General features: G+C 37.7%; 1 protein-coding gene across 2 annotated transcripts in view; it reads left to right on the forward strand.

Annotated features, from left to right (window-relative positions):
- The window catches only part of SMC5 (structural maintenance of chromosomes 5), a 95,438-nt gene that overhangs the window by 35,708 nt on the left and 40,674 nt on the right, over positions 1-19,056 (forward strand). For both annotated transcript variants that reach the window (XM_042914270.1, XM_042914272.1), the window contains exons 9-10: positions 14,099-14,354; positions 16,475-16,629. In XM_042914270.1, coding sequence (XP_042770204.1) covers positions 14,099-14,354; positions 16,475-16,629 — 411 coding nt within the window. The remainder of the gene's footprint in view (positions 1-14,098; positions 14,355-16,474; positions 16,630-19,056) is intronic.

The following is a 19,056-nucleotide window of genomic DNA, read 5'->3' on the forward strand; positions in this document are numbered from 1 at the left end:
TCAGTTCTTCATCGAGTGTGATGTTAGATATGGGTTTTTCATAGATAGTCTTTATTATGTTATGTTTCTCTTTAAACATGAATGGATGTTGTATTTTGTCACATGTGTTTTTCTGCATATTTTGAGATGGTGATAGGATTTTTATACCAGAGTATCACATTGATTGATTTGCGAATATCGAACCACCTTGCGTCCATGGAATAACTTCTACTTGGTCATGGTGAATGATCCTTTTAATGTGCTGTCGAATTTGGATTGCTAATACTGTACTTTGTTGAGGATTTTGCATCTGTATTCATCAGATACTGCCTGTAGTTTTTTGGTTGGTTGGTTGGTTGGTTGGTTGGTTGGTTGGTAGTATCTTTGGTTTTGGTATTAGTGAAATGCTGGCCTCATAGAATGAATTTGGAAGTTTTATTTTCTGTTCCAATTTTTGGAATAGTTTGAGAATAGGTATTAACTCTTTAAATGTGTAGTAGATTTCACCTGTGAAGCCATCTGGTCCTGGCCTTGTTTGCTGAGAGATTTTTGAGTAGTGATTCAATTTCATTACTAGTGTTTGGTCTGTTTGAATTTTCTGTTTCTTCCTGATTTTGGGAAGTTATAGGTTTCTAGGGATTTATCCATTCCTCCTAGGTTGTCCTATTTGTTGGCCTACAATTTTTCATAATATTTTCTTATTTATATTTCTGTGGTGTCCATTATTTCTTTTCCTTCACTTGAGATTTTGTTTGAGTCCTCCCTTTTTTTTTTCTTGATGCGTTCAGCTAAAGGTTTATCGATTTTGTTTAATCTTTTCAAAGAACCAGGTCTTGGTTTCTTTTATCTTTTTTTATCTTTCTATATTTCATTTGTTTCTACTTTCATCTTTATTATTTTCTTCCTTTTACTAGCTTTGGGTTTGCTTTGTTCTTTTTCTAGCTTCTTGCAGTGTAAGGTTAGGTTGTTTGAGATTTCCTTGTGGAGACAGGCCCTGAATCACTATGAAATTCCCTCTTAGAACTGCTTTTACTGCGTCCCAAAGATTTTGGCCCATTGTGTTTTCATTTTCTTTTGCCTCTGTGTATTTTTTTATTTCCTTGATTTCTTGGTTGACCCGTTCATTGTTAAGTAACATTTTGTTTAGCTTCCATGTGCTTATGTTCTTTCCAGATTTTTCTTGTAATTGATTTCTAACTTTATACCATTGTAATCAGAAAAGGTGCTTGATATGATATGATTTCAGTCTTCTTAATTATTGAGACTTTGTGGCCCAATGTGATCTATTCTGGAGAATGTTCTGTGTGCACTTGAAAAGAATGTGTATTCTGTTTTCAGATGGAATGTATTGTATGTATCTGTTAGATCCATCTAATCTAAGTGTTGATCAAAGCTACTGTTTCTTGGTTGATTTTTTTTTTGGTCTGGATGATCTTATCCATTGATGAGGTGTTAAAGTCCTCTACTATTAATTTCTCACTTTGTCTGTTAATCTTTATGTATTTAGTTGCTCCTTTGTTGGTTACGTAGTTATTTACAGTTGTTATATCTTCTTGCTGGACTGATCTCTTTATCAGTGTGTAGTGCTGTAGTTCTTTGTCTCTTGCTTTAGTATTTGTTTTAATGTCTGTTTTGTCTGATACACACACTGCGACCCTTGCTTTTTGTTGTTCTGCTTTATTTGCATGGAATATCTTTTTCCATCCCTTCACTTTGGTCTGTAGGTGTCTTGATGTCTGAGGTGAGTCTCTTAAAAGCAGCATATACATGGGTATTTTTTTTTTTTTTTAATCCATTTAGTCATCCTTTGTCTTTTGACTGGAGTGCTTAATCCATTTACATTTGAAGTAATTATTGACAGGTATGTACTTATTGTTTTGTTTATATTGTTTTCTGGTTCTTTTTGTAGTTCTGTTCATTTCTTCTCTTGCTCTGATATTTTGGTTGAAATTTTTCTTTAGTGTTATGCTTGTATTCCTTTCTGTGTTTTTTTGTGTATCTATTTTATTTTTTATTTAAAAAAAATTTTTTTAACGTTTTATTTATTTTTGAGACAGAGAGAGACAGAGCATGAACAGGGGAGGGTCAGAGAGAGGGAGACACAGAATCTGAAACAGGCTCCAGGCTCTGAGCTGTCAGCACAGAGCCCGATGTGGGGCTCGAACTCACGGACCGCGAGATCATGACCTGAGCCAAAGTCGGCCGCTTAACCGACTGAGCCACCCAGGCGCCCCTTTTGTGTATCTATTTTAGGTTTTTGATTTGTGGATACCACTGAGTTCATATATAGCATCATATGTGTGTAGCAGTCTATTTTAAGTTAGTGGTTCCTTAAATTCAGACACATTCTAAAATCACTACATTTTTGCTCCCCCTTTCACATTTTATGTATATGATACTGTACTTTACATCTTTTTATTTGGGTATCCCTTGACTAATTTTTGTAAGTGTAATTGATTTTACTACTTTTGTATTTTAACTTCCATACTGACTTTATAAGTGATTAATCTACCTTTTAGTAGATGTTTGCTTTTACCTATGAGACTTTTTTCGTTTCATCATTTTCTTCTAGTTATGGCCTTTTCTCACAACTTAAAGAGCTCCTGTTAAGTTTAGTGAGAACTCTATTAACTTTTGTTTGTGTGAAAAACTCTTTTCTCTCTCCTCCTATTCTAAATGATAACTTTGCTGGGTAGAGTATTCTTGGTTGTGAGTTTTTTCTTATCGGCACTTTGAATATATCACTGACCCTCCCTTTTGGCAGGCAGAGTTTCTGCTGAAAAATCACCTGATAGCCTTAGGAGGTTTCTCTTGTATTTAACTTTTCTCTTGCTCCTCTAAAAATTTTCTCTTTATCATTACTTTTTGGCATTTTAATTATTATGTATCTTGGTGTGGTCCTCCTGGGATTTATCTTGTTAGGGGCTGTCAGTGGTTCCTAGACTTGGATGTTTTTCCTTCCCCAGATTAGGAAATTTTTTAGCTGGTATTTTTTAAAATAAGTTTTCTGCCCCCTTTTTTCTCTCTTCTCTTCTCTCTCTCTCTCTCTTTTTAATGTGTACTTATTTTTGAGAGAGAGACAGAGACTGAGCATAAGTGAGGGAGGGGCAGAGAGAGAGGGAGACACAGAATCTGAAGCAGGCTTCAGGCTCCGAGCTGTCAGCACAGAGCCCACGTGGGTCTCAAACCCACAGAACACAAGATGATGACCTGAGCCAAAATCAGACACCCAACCGACTGAGCCACCCAGCCGCCCCACTCTCTCTTCTCTTTCTGGGATCCCTATAATGTGAATGTTATTATGCTTAATGATGTTGCTGAGTTCCCTTAACCTAGCCGCATTTATATATTATTTTTTCTTTTTGATATTCAGCTTGATTGCTTTCCATTACCCTACCAGATCATTGATAACATCCTCTAATCTGTTGATTCCTTTAGTATATTTTTTATTTTAGTTATTAAATTCTTCTACTCTGTCATATTTTCTTTGTTGAAGTTCTCATTGAGATCATCTGTTTTCTGAAGTCCCAATTTTTGTTACCTTTGTTTTGAGGGTTGTTTTTTTTTTTTAAGTTATTTATTTTGAGAGAGAGAGAGAAAGAAAGACATGAGCAGGGGAGGGGCAGAGAGAGAGGGAGAGAGAGAATCCTAAGTAGACTCCATGCTGTCGGTGCAGAGCCCAGTGCCTGGCTCGATCTCATGAACCATGAGACCTGAGCCAAAAAAACCTAGAGTCTGACATTTAACCAGCTGAGTCACCCAGGTGCCCCTAAATTCTTTATTAGGCATGTTGTTTATCTCCTTTGCATTTAGCTTTGTGAATTTTGTCTTGTTCTTTCATTTGGGACATACCACTATCTCATTTTGTCTTTTGTTTCTATGTATTAAGTAGGTCAGCTACATCTCCTAGTCTTGAAAGTCATGGCCTTGTGTAGAAGGTGGTCCTGTGGTACCCTATAGCGTAATCGCCCACTGGTCTCCAGAATTTGGTGTTCCAGGAGTGCCCTCTGTGTGGGCTGTGTATGCCCTGCTCTTGTGACTGAGCGTCTCTCACCTCTGGCCTTGCTGGCTGCAGTGACCCCAAATATTTGGTGTGGGTGCACTAGGCGGGGTTTGGTCCCTGCCCTGAGGCCTGAGGTTGCCTCAGGCTTGCTGGTGGGCAGGACTTGCCGGCAGCCTAGGTGTCTGCAGTTAGCCTCGATTCCATACTTGCAGGAGCGTCAAAGGCCATAACTGGCTCCCTGCACAGCCAGCTAAGAGTCTGGGCTTCTGGAACTGCGGATGTGCAGGTGTGTGGGGTTATGTCCCCCCAGGGCAGGAGTCACTTTGGAGTGGCACCACTAACTGCTGGGGCTGTCCGCAGCATATGGTGGGTTAGGAGCAGTGGTTTGGGTGGGCTGGCCCCAGGAGACTGCTTGGGCAGAGCATGTGATGCTAGCAAGGTAGATGGAGTGTTAGTGCCGGCAGACAAGCTACCTAAACAGAGGGAATGGAAGGGCAGCGTCATCTGCGGCATCGCCAGCACTTTTGTTCCTCCAGAGATCTCCTGAAGATCCCTGCCCCTTCGGTACACATTCTAAGATTGGTCAGTAAATTCCCTTGTCTTACACCCCAGGTACTTCTCAAACTGCTGCTTCTGTACTGTCTTGAGCAGAGTTTTTTTTGTTATGCTGGCTCTTTAAGGGCACAGGCTGAATTTCCTCTTGCCCTCTGGCTCTTTCAGAGTTAAATTCTGCTGATTTTTTTTTTTTTTTTTTACACACACGCAAATTGGAGAGGGGCAGAAAGAGAGGGAGACAGAATCAGACGCAGGCTCTAGGCTCTGAGCTGTCAGCGCAGAGTCCAACGTGGGGCTCAAACCCACGAACTGTTTGATCATGAGCCAAAGTCGGACGCGTAACCGACTGAGCCACCCAGGCGCCCCAAATTCTGCTGATTTTTACCATCTTCCCAGTTACCACATGTTACCGTCTTCCCAGTGCCAGGATTGGCTGGTGTGGAGTCTGATCCTCTCACTTCTCTGTGCTTGTAGGGTCCTTGCCATTTGTGGTTACTCCCTCCAGGGCTTTACTTCCCAGAAGTGTCTCTGCCCTTCCTCTCTTTTTTTTTTTTCCCTTTAATGTTTGTTGATTTTTGAGAGAGAGAGAGAACTTGCAAATGCACACGAGTGGGGGAGGGGCAGAGAGCCAGGGAGACAGAGGATCTGAAGCGGGCTCCATGCTGACAGCAGAGAGCCCAACGAGAGGGCTCAAACTCCATGAACTGTGAGATCATGACCTGAGCCAAAGTTGGACGCTTAGCCAACTAAGCCACCCAGGTGTCCCCTTCCCATCATTTTCTCTGTGGCCTCCTCTTTTCAGTTGACTGTGGAAGATGTGTTTTGCTAGTCTTTCAGATTGCTTTCAGGGTTAGTTTCATAGATGTTACTGTTACCTTGATGTGTCTTTGGGACAAAATGAGCTCAAGATCCTCCTACCTAGCCATCTTCTGTATCCATTTTGCCTCTTCCTGCCTTTAATTGGGAGTGTTTAATCCATTTGATGTAATTACTGGCAAGGCAGCATTTTTGCTAATTTGTTTCCAGTGTATTTTAGGACTTTTTTGTTCCTCTAGTTCTCCATTACTACTTTATGTTAATAAGCATTTTCTGTTGTACCATTAAATTCCCTTCTTTACCATGTATTTTTTGAGCTATTTTCTTTGTGGCTGCCTTTAGGATAACAGTATCTTAATTTATAGTAATCTAATTTATATTAATACCAACTTAATTTCAGTAGTGTGCAAAACTTTGCCCCTATATATAGCTCCATTCCATTCTCCCTCCTTTGTGCTGTTACTGTCCTACAAATTGTACTTTAATTAGTATAAGCCTGTTAGCACAGTTTATAATTATTTCTTCATGCAGTTTTGTTTTTGTAATGATGTTTGATTCTCTGACACCAGCCGTGTCCTACATTCAATTCAGTTTGGATACTAACTACCTGGAATTAGACTCTATAAGCTAAGGGCTTGGTCCCATAGGACAGCCTTTGCTTCATATATTAGTCTCAAGGACCCAGGACCCAGGGCAAGATAAAAGATAAATCAGTCCTGGTACTGATAAAAAAGATACAGTTGGTCTTACTCCCTAGTTCCTGGTTTGGAGTTCTTAACATCCTTGAAATTGCCTGAGTGACAGGAGTATCTTTTGTTATTGATACCTGCACTTCTGCTGGACTTGACTACAAGTGCAGGGATTCCCACGGTCCCCCTTTAGGTTCTACATTCATTACAGTGACTCACAGAGCCCAGGAAAATGTTACACCTAACAATTCCCATTTTTTTGTTTTTTGGGTTTTTTTTTTATTTTTTGGGTTTTTTTTAATTTTTTAATTTTTAAAAAATTTTTTAATTTTTATTTTTTAATTAAAAAAAATTTTTAAATGTTTATTTACTTAGAGAGGAAGAGAGACCGAGCGAGTGAGCCAGGGAGGGGCCGAGAGGGAGACAGAATCTGAAGCAGGTTCCAGGCTCCAAGCTGTCAGTACAGAGCCTGACGTGGGCTCAAACTCTTGAACCGTGAGATCGTGACCTGAGCTGAAGTCGGACACTTAACTGTTTGAGCCACCCTGGTGCCCCAAGAATTTTAAATTTTTAATTAATCTCTACACCCAGTGTGGGACTTGAACTCAAAACCCTGAGATCAGGAGTCTCATGCTGTATCAGTTGAACCAACCAAGGTGCCCTAACAACTGCTGGTTGATTATAAAGGATACAACTCAGTAACAGCCAGATGGAAGAGATGCGTAGGACAAGATATGGGGGTGGGGTGTTCAGAGCTTTCGTTCACCTCTACTAGGTGCTTTGTCTTCCCGGCATATTGACCTCTTCACCAACCCAGAAGCTCCAGAACTTTGTCGTTTTTATTGACATTTTATTATGATTTTTTATTGACGTTTTATTATGTAGGCATAATTGAATAAATTATTGGCCATTGGTAAATGAACTCCATCTCCAGTTCTTTTCTCCTCCAGGAGGTCAGGGCATGGGGCTGAAAGTTCCAGCCCTCTGATCTTGTGGTTGATTCTTCGGACAACCAGTCCCCATTCTGAAGCGATCTCGGGGCCCTTCCAAGAATCATCTTATTGGCATAAAATCAAGCATGTTCAGACGTGCTCAGTATCAATAACAAAAGATACTCCTGCCACTCAGGCAATTTCAAGGATGTTAAGAACTCCAAACCAGGAACTAGGGAGTAAGACCAACTGTATCTTTTTTATCAGTACCAGGACTGATTTATCTTTTAAATCAGAAAAGAGAAAAAAAGTTACAAACAACAGATACATTTTAACTATTTTGTATATTAATTATGTAGTTACCTTTACTGGTGCTCTTTGTTTCTTTGTATAGATTCAAGTTACTGTCTACTGTCCTTTCATCTTGGCATGAAAGACTGACTTTAGGATTTCTTGTAGGGCAGGTGTGCTAGTGATGAATTATCCCGGTTCCCATTTATCTAGCAATGTCTTAAATTATTCTTTGTTTCTGAAGGATAGTTTTACTGGATACAGAATTCTTGTTTTTTTTTCCTCCCAGCGCTTTGAATATGACATCCTGTTGCCCTCTAGCCTCCTTGGTTTCTGATGAGGAAGGAGTCAGCTGTTAATCTTCTTGGGGATCCCTTGTACTTGATGAGTTACTTTTATCTTGCTTTCAACGTTTTGTCTTTTAGCAGTTAACAATGATGTTTTTCACTTTATCCTACTGGGAAGTTATTTAGCTTTTTGGATATGCAGATTAATGTTTTAGATCAAAGTTGGGAAGTTTGGGGTTTTTAATTTCCTCAGGTAGTCATTCTGCCTGTTTTTGTTCTCTCCTGAGATTCCTATTCTGCGTATTTCGATCTATATGATGGTACACTTTGATACACATTTTATTCATTTGTTTTCTTTTCATCAAACTGGATAATCTCAAGTGACTGATGTTCAGTTTCCCTTTGTTTTGCTTATTCAGATCTGCTTTTAGCTCCACTAGTGATTTTTTTATTTCAGTTATTGTACTTTTCAACTCCACAGTTTCTAGTTGGCTCTTTTTTATACTTGATTCCTCTATTAATCCTCTATTCATTGAGACATTATTTGCTTGTCTTTAGTAATCTAGACATGGTTTTCTTTAGTTCACTGAAAACATTTTTAAAATAGTTGTTGTAAAGTCTTTACTTTGTAAGTCTATTTCTGGACTTCCTCGGGGATATTTTCTATTGACTGCTAATTTTCTGGTGTATGACCTATATTTTGTTTTTGTTGAAACTGGCAGTTTAAATAGCATGATGTGGCAACTGAAATCATTTGTCCTTCCCTCCCCAGGCTTTTGTTGCTGTTTGTTGATGATGTTTTTGTTGCTGTTGCTTTAGTTACTTTCCTAACTGATGCTTTGAAATTTGTAGTTTTTGTTGTGCATGACAACGGAAGTCTGTGCTGAGTTAGTATACTGGGCAGATATTTCCTTAAATGATTGCAACCACTCTGTCTCCCAGTCTTTGTTGATTGAGTGTCTCTTCATGCATGTTGGGTCACACCTTCAACACATAGCAGGGCAGTGTTTTTACTTTCCACCAAGATTCAGTAAATGCTCCCTGGGTTGTTGCAAACTTTGGTTAATATCCAGTGCTAGTTTACAGCTCTGTTTTGGGTTTCACTTCCTACTTGCACATAGCCTCAAGGTGAGACATTCTTTGTGTGCACAGAGCCTCTGTGAGAGCTTAGGATCTCCTCCAGTCTTTCTGGAGAATGTGTACCATCCTAGGCATGCGCACTGTCCTACTCATATAGCCTTCTAGATTCTCAGGAGCTTCCAGAGTCTGCTATGGGTGTCCTCTCCAGCTTTTTAAGTTTTTTTGGTTAGCTTTGCCACAACTGTTATTCGTCAGGAAACAACTGTGGTGTTAAAACACTGGCCACTGATTGTCTTTGACAAATGCCTTCAGGGGAAAGACTTCCAGCTGTGGTGGAGTCACATCAAAAAAAGACAACCTTTGCAAGTAAGGTTTTCGAGTAAGTGCCGATGGATCAGATAATGGCACTTATCTGAGAATGAGAGCTTGAAAACTTTCTAACCTTGTTCTGACCTCTACAGTGGCCATTAAGTAGCTGATTTGATTTCACTGTGATTGTGGGCAGTTGATTTTCAGGGCTGCCAGCGAACTGGAAGGGAATAGGACATGTTTAAAATCCCACACATCTTGGGGCACCTGGGTGGCTCAGTCGGGTAAGCGTCCGACTTCAGCTCAGGTCATGATCTCAGGGTTTGTGAGTTGGAGCCCCACACCGGGCTCTGCGCTGACAACTCGAGGCCTGGGGCCTGCTTCGGATTCTGTGTCTCCCTCTCTCTCTCTTTCTCGCTTTCTCAAAATAAACATTAAAAAAAATTTTTTTTTAATCCCATACATCTTGCTGTTTTTACCAAGATTCAGGCATTTTTCTTGAATAAACAGTCTCCAGGTTATTATAAGCCTTTGATTAAATTCCAGAATTTCAAAAAAGTTAATTTTGACAACATTTGTCAGTGCTTTCATTGCTTTTTTGGAGGAGAGGATTTTCAGTTTGATTTTGCCATTCCTGGTGATTTCGAAATCTTTTCTGTATCTATAAAAAAATGTTGCTGGGATTTTAATAGGAATTGCATTAAACGTGTATATCAGTTTGGGGAGAATTGAAACCTTTACTTTATTGGGTCTTCCAGTCTTTCAACATGGTATGTCTCCATCTATTTAGATCTTTTATTTCTTCAGTGACCACTGTGTAGTTTTCAGCATGCAAGTTCTCTGTGTTTTGTGAGATTACACCTAAGTATTTTTTTCTCTCCCTTTCTGTTTTTAAAAAATAGAGTCCCTGGGATTTTCTGCATAGGCAATCATGTCATCTACACATGGAGACAGTTTTTTTTTTTTTTTTTTCTGATTTGTATGCCTTTTAATTCCTTTCTTGCCTTACTGCACTGGCTAGAACTTCCCGCACTGTGTTGAATAAGAACGGCAAGAGTGGACATCCTTACCTCATTCGTGATCTTAAGAGGAAAGCAGTTTGTTTTTTATCATTAAGTGTATTGTTACTGTAGGGTTTTTTTATAGATTTTTTTAATCAAGTTTGGTAATTTTCACTCTATTCCTATGTTTCTGGGGGTGTTTATCATTGAGTGTTGGATTTTGTTAAGTGCTTTTTTTTTTTTTTTTGGCATTTGTTGATATGATAGTGTTCATGTTCACCTTTAGCATTGCATTACCTTGACCTTGATTTTTTTTTTTTTATCATCAAATCAACCTTACATCCATGAAAATCCTTCTTGGTTGTGGTATATAATTTTATAATTGTTGAATTCTGTTGACTAACAGTTAAAGGATTTTTGTGTCTGTGAGGGATATTGCTCTGTAGTTTTCTTTTTGTACCATCTGTTTTTGGTGTCAGAATACTAACTAGCTTTATAAGATAAATTTGGAAGTGTTTCACCTCTTCTGTTTTTTTTGTTTTTTTTTTTTTTTATAGAAGAGACCGAAGAATTGGTGTTAATTCTTTAAACGTTCTGAATAATTCTCAAATGACACTATCTGGGTCTTTAAGATTTTGGCGGAGGGAGGGGGGTTAAAATTATGAATTAAATTTAATTAAGAGCTATTCAAATAATCTATTTCATATTTAATGAGTTGTGGTAGTTAGTGTTTTTTGAGGGATTGATCTGTTGTGTCTAAGTTGTCAAATTTGTGCAGAGTTTTTTACTATCCTTTTGATGCCTGTAGTGATACAGTCATACTCCTATTTCATTTCTGATATTGGTAATTTGTGTCTTCTTTTTGGGGAGGAAAGGCAATCTTGCTAGAAGTTTATTAATTTTATTGGTTTTTGCAAAGAACCAGCTCTTTGCTTCATAGATTTTGTTGTTCTCTTTTTAATTATATTGACGTCTGTTCATATCCTAATTATTTCCTCTTTTCTGCTTGATGTGGGTTTATTTTGCTGTTTTTCCGGGTTCTTGAGGTGAAATCTCAAGATTACTGATTTGAGACTTTTGTGTATGGACTTAATGCTATAAACTTGCCTCTCGTCACTGCTTTAGATGTGTCCACAAATTTTGATACTTTGTATTATTATTTTTGTTTAGTTTGATGTACTTTTTCACTTTTCTTGAGACCACAATTTATTCACCTATTGATGGACATTAAGATTGTTTCTGGTTTGGGGCTATTACCAGTAAAGCTGCCATGAGTATTCTTGTGCAAGTTTTTGTATAAAATATATGCTTTACTTTTCTTTGGTAGTTTCCTAAGAGTAGAATATCATAGGTATATATTTTACTTTTGAAGGAATTAACAACATGTTTTCCAAAATGATTGTAATTTATTGTAGTTGTCATTGATAAAAGTTGACTTTTGATGGCTTGGAATTTTTAAAACATGGTCCTTCACCATAAGTAATTAGAGAGACACTGCTTGAAATGGCCTCCTTTAGATGTAGGTAGCTACAAGGACTGTCCTTGTACAAGATAAAATGGAGTGAGTATAGATGGAGATACAGTGATGGGTTTTAAAGCAGGAATTTTAACTATGCTGTTAATGAAGTGTGAGACAAGGTCATCAGCTGAGTGAGCAGAGGGCCTGCAGCAATAAAGGATTGAGGAAGGTGGAAGACAAGATGTGAAGTCACTTGAGAATGAGCACACATTGATCAGAGAAATGTGATAGGTGTGTCTGGTAGTTTTGAGTTTGTATTTAAGTTTTGTGGCCATCAATTCAAAGTGAGACACCTTTTTGGAGAGTTTCTTCAATTAGTTCAGCCTTTTGGACAGAGATAGACAGAAGGTATGTAGTTAGGTTTGATAGAGACTATGCTTTTTTTTCGTGGCTCATGTGACATAGGAATGGTGGAGGAACAAGAGGTCTTCGCAGTGGGTCCTGTACTGGGTTGTGGAACCTCAGGAGGTTAAAAAAAGAAATGAAGGGGATGATGGATTGTGAAAAGATAGTAGGGTCACTGCATTACAGGACTCTGTGGGGTCAAAGAATAGTGTGAATAATACCACAGTGAATAAAATGCAGGTAAAGGGGACTGGAAGAACAGGATTGTAGAAATGGTTTTCAGGTGGATGATTTTGGGTGATTTACATGATTTGAAGTATAACCATAGGAGAAGGTAGCTGCAGAGGGGTTTAGGAAAAGATGGTTGAAGTTGAAGTCCAGGAACACAAGGACCAAAGATTGATTTTCTATATATGTGATGGGCATAATGATAGGAAAGCAGTGAGTGGGGAGCTACAATCATCAACGAATGGAGTGATGAAGGTTTTTTGAGGGAGGTAGTTAACACAGCAACAGAGATAAGGGTGGTAAAGCCTGATACCATGGTCTTCAAGGGAATTCCAGTGGGGCTCAGTTAATGGAAGAAATAGTACAATGGGGATTCATGAGGATTAACACCCTCTCCCCACCTCTGAGTCCTGAAGCAGTCTGAAGGATTATGGCAGGAGAAGGTCTAGAGAGGGCTCTAGAAGTGTCTTTCAGGAATAGCCAAGTGTCAGTTGGAACAATAGAGAACATTCACGGAAATTGAAGATGATGAGTATGGGATTAGCATGGAAGTTTCTTGGATGAGAGTGACACATGAATTAGAGTTCAGAAAACTTAGCTGGAAGGGCAGGGATATTGGGCTGCTTCCCAGTTTTTCGTCAGACAAAGACCTCTTGGTACAGATTTCTTTAGTAGTCCAGTGATTTTTGGTAGCTTGGTGGGTCTGTTTTGCTGGGAGTGCAAAGGTTTTGTTAAATTTCTTGTCCCTTTTTCATGGAGCTGGACTGCCTCATGTATTTGGTGATTCTTAATTCTGTACCTGTTAATTCTCATTGCCTTGGACTTCATGGATTTCCAGCCCAACGGTGTGGCTTCTTGTCTCCTTCCTTCTTTTAATCCTATTGGACATTGTGAACTTTAAGGCACAGATATGTCTCTTAATTTTTTCGTATATTTCCATCTTCTCCATGTTTGGTATGGAGAGGTGATTTTGGCATATTTCAGTTTGTTATCGTGACAAAGTTAAATTTTTAGAAAGGAAAAAGTTGATACCAACCCAGATGTCCAACAATAGGGAATAGGACAAAATATCCATAGATATTATATCCAATGAACATTACACAGAAACCAAAATTTTGTTTTACCAAGGACATGGGAGAAATGAGAAACTGTTCTCAATACATATTTAGTGGTGTCATTTAATAAAACGTATGTTCTATAGAAAGATGTAAATAAGTAGGTATTAAAATGGAAGTGTTTAAGGACATTGAGATTATAGATGATTTTTATTAAGTTTCTGTTTTCTATATTTTCTATAATGAATATGTTCCTACTTTTATAATGGGGAGGAGGTAAGGGAGTAAATATGACTTGGAAGGAAAGCAAGCTAACAAATTATGTGATATGTTAACCTTAATTACTATAATATGAAATTCTGTTTCTGTAAAAAAACAATAGGTTGTATACATGTACATGTGTGTGTGTCTTAAAAATCTTAGCTCTAGGTAGGCTTTATATGGTTTTGATAAAAATCTAGCAGATATGATTTTTTGTTTTTGTTTTTTAATAATTTACCCTGAATATAAGTCAGCAAATCTAAACATGTAGATTGACAATTAAAATCTCAAAATATTAATTTCAAGTAATAGTAGTAAATAATTTTGTTGAAAGACAATAGTTAATTTAAAATTAAGGGTTACATAATCATAATCATCATTTGTATTCCTGCTTAATTGAAAGTCTGTCATATACCATATAAATGCTGTTTTAATTTCAGTCTTCTGGTGTGTAGTATGCATTGACTTTCTGTCTGTATTTAGAAATCTGCTCATTGGCTTTATAAATATTTTGTTCATTGAGCACATATTTAATGAGTGCTGACTGTAAGCTAAGCTTTGCTCTAGGTACGTAGGATATATTAGTGAACAAATGAAGATAACCCAGGTGGTCTGGTAGGAATAACAGCCCACAACACAATACCTTTTAGTGAAGAAAACACCTGTGTACTTAGATAGTTTGCATTTTAAAGACTGTATTACTATAAAAGTCTTGTAAAGCAGTACTAACCTACTTTTGTTTTATTAGATTGAGGAACTGCAGCAGGCTTTAACAGTAAAACAGAATGAAGAACACGATCGCCAGAGGAGGATAAGTAACACTCGGAAGATGATCGAAGATTTGCAAAATGAACTGAAGACCGCAGAAAACTGTGAGAATCTTCAGCCCCAAATTGATGCCATCACAAATGATTTGAGACGAATTCAAGATGAAAAGGCATTATGTGAAGGCGAGGTGATCGATAAGCGAGGAGAGAAGGAAACCCTAGAGAAGGAGAAAAAGAGTAAGTTTTATTAAACTTAGTGTGAAGAGATGTTTATAAAATGGAGATCTGTTTCTGTTGATGGACTTTCTTCTTCCCCTGGAACCAGGTCTTTACCTGCTCAAATCCCTTTGTTGAGGAATCTCCCCTTGGGTTTTCCAAATTGATGCCTTAATTACCTAGATGTATTATATACCGTGCTTTGCCACTGGCTAACCACTGTCTTATGTCAGATAATGGTGGTTGATTTAATTCTCCAAAAATGCTTTCCTTTATTTTCTTCACAAAGTCCTCCACCATTGTTTATCAGATCAGATTTAAGCTCTTCATTCTAGTCTTCATAACCTTCCATTAACTTTGCCCCTTCAAACCTGTCCCAAATCATCTTTGCTTTTCTTTCCTGTAGACCATGAAAATAGATTTATAACATGAGTCACATAAAACAGGTCTTAAATTCTATCTGCTCAGTGTATACAACTAAGATCAGTAAAAAAGAACAAAAACCCCTAACTTGGTCTGTTTATCAAAGTACGAGATGTGTGTGGTTAAAAAAAAAAAAAAAGAAAAACTAGAACAAAAGTGTGGCCCAACCTCTTTCAAACCTCCAGACCTGCTCTCAGGACAAAGCATGTTTAACTACCTCGGCAGTGTTTTCTAATAGACCTTCATTTATATTTTTATCATGTTCTTGTTTTGCCCTGGCTAGATGAATCAACTTTAGACACTATCTTTTGATGTTTTGTACTTTGGATTTAGATTCCTGGTCATAACATCTCCTGTCCCTATTGTAATTCCTTAAGTGGCATTATTGTATTAATACTAATTACTAATCTTTAACATTGATTATCGGTTAACTATAGTATCTTTAAATCTTTTGTCATTTAACAGTTGTCAGTATTGCTTGAGTGTATACTTTGTCAGCTCAAAATACCGATACTTTCATCCTGTTTACTTTTCACCCTTCTGACACTCTTAAGTTCTCTAATTTGGTCTCTTGAAATTTCTTTCAAGGCTGAAAACATTTTATTGAGCACCATATCAAGTTTTATGGGCTCTGTTTATGGGTTAATTCTAAAAGCTAGAAATATCAAGTATTACTTGTTACTACAACAGTGAAACTTATTCACAGAAGAGCCAGGTAGTACATTTTGATCTGATTTCCTTTTATTGATATTTTTTATTTTATTATTTTTTTAAATGTTTATTTTTGAGAGGGAGTGCAAGCAGGGGAGGATCAGAGAGAGAGGGAGACAGAGGATCTGAAGCAGGCTATGTATGCACAGTTATGCGCTAACAGCAGAGAGACCAATGTGGGGCTTGAATTCGTGATCCACAAGACCATGACCTGAGCTAAAGTCTTATGTTTAACTGACTGAGGCACCCAGGCACCCTGATAGCTTTTTTAAAGGTTTTAGTTTTCCTTCAAAAACAAAAACAAAAACATTTGCTGTAGCGTTTCCTTAAAAAACAATTGAGGTGCCTGGCTAGCTTAGAGCAAGTGACTCTTGATCTCAGGGTTGTGAGTTCAAGCTCCATGTTGGGTGTGCCGCCTACTTAAAAAACAAAAACAATTAGGCATTCTTGTGAGTTCTGGAGCCCCCATCCCCCTCCTTCCACCTAAATGGATTGTTTTCAAAGCCTCCCATGTGTCTGCCATCTGGGATTTGTCACAGATCCTTGTCTGTATTGGATAAAACTATTCCGTGTCTTTTTCTTGCATTGTTCCATTATACATCTTTGGGTAACCTTGTAAGAAGAGATATTTGGAATTTAATTACAGATATCTGGGATTTAATGACAACACCTTCATTTCATGGTCCCCTTTTAACCTGGTTTTGTTGTATATATGACTCTAGGTTGAAAATAATTTTTCTCTCCGAAGTTTGAAGGCCTATTGCAATCACCTCATGTTAGGAAATATAGCGATTTCTTAATCTTCTTTATGTGGCCTATTTGTTTTTGATAGCTTAAAGATCATTTTTTTATCCCAAGTGTTTGGAAATTTGATAATAATTTCTCCAGGGTTTTGCTTTCTCACTGTGTTGGGTACTTGCTGAGTGGTGCTAACTTTGAGATCTAAGATACCCTTTTGTATTATTTAATGCAGGTTTTCAAAGATATACTTTGTTTTCCTTTTTTAGGCGTGGGTGATAATATTGTACGATTTGACAATCTTATGAATCAAAAGGAAGATAAGCTGAGACAGAGATACCGTGACACATATGATGCTGTTTTATGGCTAAGAAATAACCGGGACAAATTTAAGCAAAGGGTCTGTGAACCTATAATGCTCACGGTAAGAAATTTTGTTTGTCTTGGTAGCATCTGTTAGTTTTATTATTGCAATCGTTATAGATTTTTGTTGTTTTAAGAATTCTTAGTTTTGTTAACAACATGCTTTTCTATTATCAGACTTGTGGCAGTTGGTAGGCTGCTGAATCCATACCTGAGTTTTCTAAAGGGCCCTTGACCAACAATAGGAAAAGTAGGAAACTTAGCTTATTGACCAGGAATCACTTATAAAATTAGTTTGGTTAGCTAGTTCCTTCTGGCTGTTGTTGTTCTTAGGTTAGATAGCAGGCAATAGATTAAATGCTGCCAAAGGGCTGGAAACTATTGTAAATAACTATGTTGATATGGGGGAACTGATAGAAGACAGAAGAGAGAGAGAATTACCTACAAATATTAGCATTCTGAGAATTCTGAGAATGAAACCAGCATAAACCTTTGATAGCTCTTTTTGATGATCATGGGTCATTAAGAAGAAGGTAAGCTATATTTAGCAAATCATTTAATGAAGTGTGGCTTCATTGGAATTTAGATGGAATGGCTAGGACAATTTCCATCTAAAATATTTAAAATAATAATTTTGGCCGTGGAAAGGGAAAAGAAAGTAAACACCACAGTCTTTGGTAGTGATATATTAGGTATAATATGAACGTAAAACTTACACCAAAATGACTTAAGGATTGTTTTTGCTGGGTAATTTTTTTTTTTTTTTTTAACTTTAGAAAAGAATGCACTATAGATCCTTGCAGGATTCATGAAAACTTCTATTTTCTGTAATTCGTGTTTGTGTTATCCTTTATTTAAAATCATTTCATGTAGTTTTTTATATCTTAGATTATGTTAGCAAAATTAATATGCATAATACTGTATTCTCTTCTTGCTCAGGTATGTATTATTAGAGTATTTTTGCCAGATCAAGAAGGGAATATCTATTTTGGATGCAGACATTATTGTTTTGATTAATCTGGTAAGGACTGAAAGAAAATATAAGAAAATATTTTGATCCTTAATAAATTATAATGCAAATAATTGTCAACAGATTTTTGTTAAAATGTCAACCTCAAAATTATAATTCACAACGTTAGTAAATTTGCCATCCTTCTATCATTTCATCTCCTATCAGTAGCCTGTCACCAAGAGGGATTACTAGCAGGCATATATTTACATTACAAATTACATTCGAATCTTTGAGATGAAAAGATCTACCCTTCTTTTTTTTATCCTTTCTGAAATAACCCTTCACCTTTCCTACCACCTTCTTCCAACTGTGTTGCTCCCCTAGCCCCATCTCGATACACACACTTACCTAACCCCCTCCAATATCTAGTTGAAATGTCATCAAGGTAGGCAAGTTAACAATATATCAACTTAAAATTTTAGTCATATAAGTTGTCAACTAGCAGTCCATTTCCAGGAGTTATTTCTGACCATTCCAATCTACGATGGGAGAAATGTGCAAAGATTTGTTTATAGTTCTGTTCCTCACAGCAGTGTTTATAATACTGTAATGGTGGTGGGACAGAGAATGAAATTCCCAAAGCTGTTGTTTGGTCATGCAAATTACTGTACATCAATTGAATGGAATACTATGCAGCCATTAAAAATGTCGTTCTAGGTCTCTTGATATAAAAGGACATTTATGACTTATTAATGAATTATAAAGCAGGTTAGAAGATAGGATGTATAGAAAGATTTTAGTTTTTTAATGTTTACTTGTTTTTGAGAGAGAGAGAAAGACAGAGCTTGAACTGGGGAGGGGCAGAGAGAGAGAGGGAGGAGACATAGAATCTGAAGCACGCTCCAGCTTCTGAGCTGTCAGTATAGAGCCCAATGAGGGGCTCAAGCCCACCAGCCCCGAGATCATGACCTGAGCTGAAGTCAGATACTTAGCTGACTGAGCCACGCAGGCACCCTGAAAAAGAGTGCATTTTAAAGAGCTGAAACACAAGTCTGCCATCAGCCACCACATCACCTTGGAGTGCTGTGCCTCCTCTGTCTACCTCTCTGTGTCTTTACTATGTCGCAAAGACGTGGCCTTGAAGAACTTAGCCAGGTATCTTCTTTACCAAAGAAGCTAGTGACAACGTGATGAAATCTTCCTTCAGGATGTCACGAGGCCAGAATGAGTGCAATGCAGTTTGCATTCTACCTGGGGAGAAACGTGTGATTTAGTCACTCCTGGAAGTGCCCCAACTGGGCGGGGATAGAAATAACCCCCCACCTGTGTGACTTAATTTTGATACTCACTGTCTCAATGAACAAGTGAAATTCTTCAAAGAAATCAATGACCACGTAACCAACTCACACAAGACGGAGGCCCAAAGATGTGACATCTGTTACAGGAGAGAGTGATAAGGAGAGCTGAGTCTTAGGCTGGCTTATCCACAACTATTTTAAAAAGGTGACTTCCAGCAGTCATATTGGGGTTACTTTA

The sequence above is a fragment of the Panthera leo genome, chromosome D4, assembly GCF_018350215.1.
Source record: "Panthera leo isolate Ple1 chromosome D4, P.leo_Ple1_pat1.1, whole genome shotgun sequence".
Classification (NCBI taxonomy): Eukaryota; Metazoa; Chordata; class Mammalia; order Carnivora; family Felidae; genus Panthera; species Panthera leo.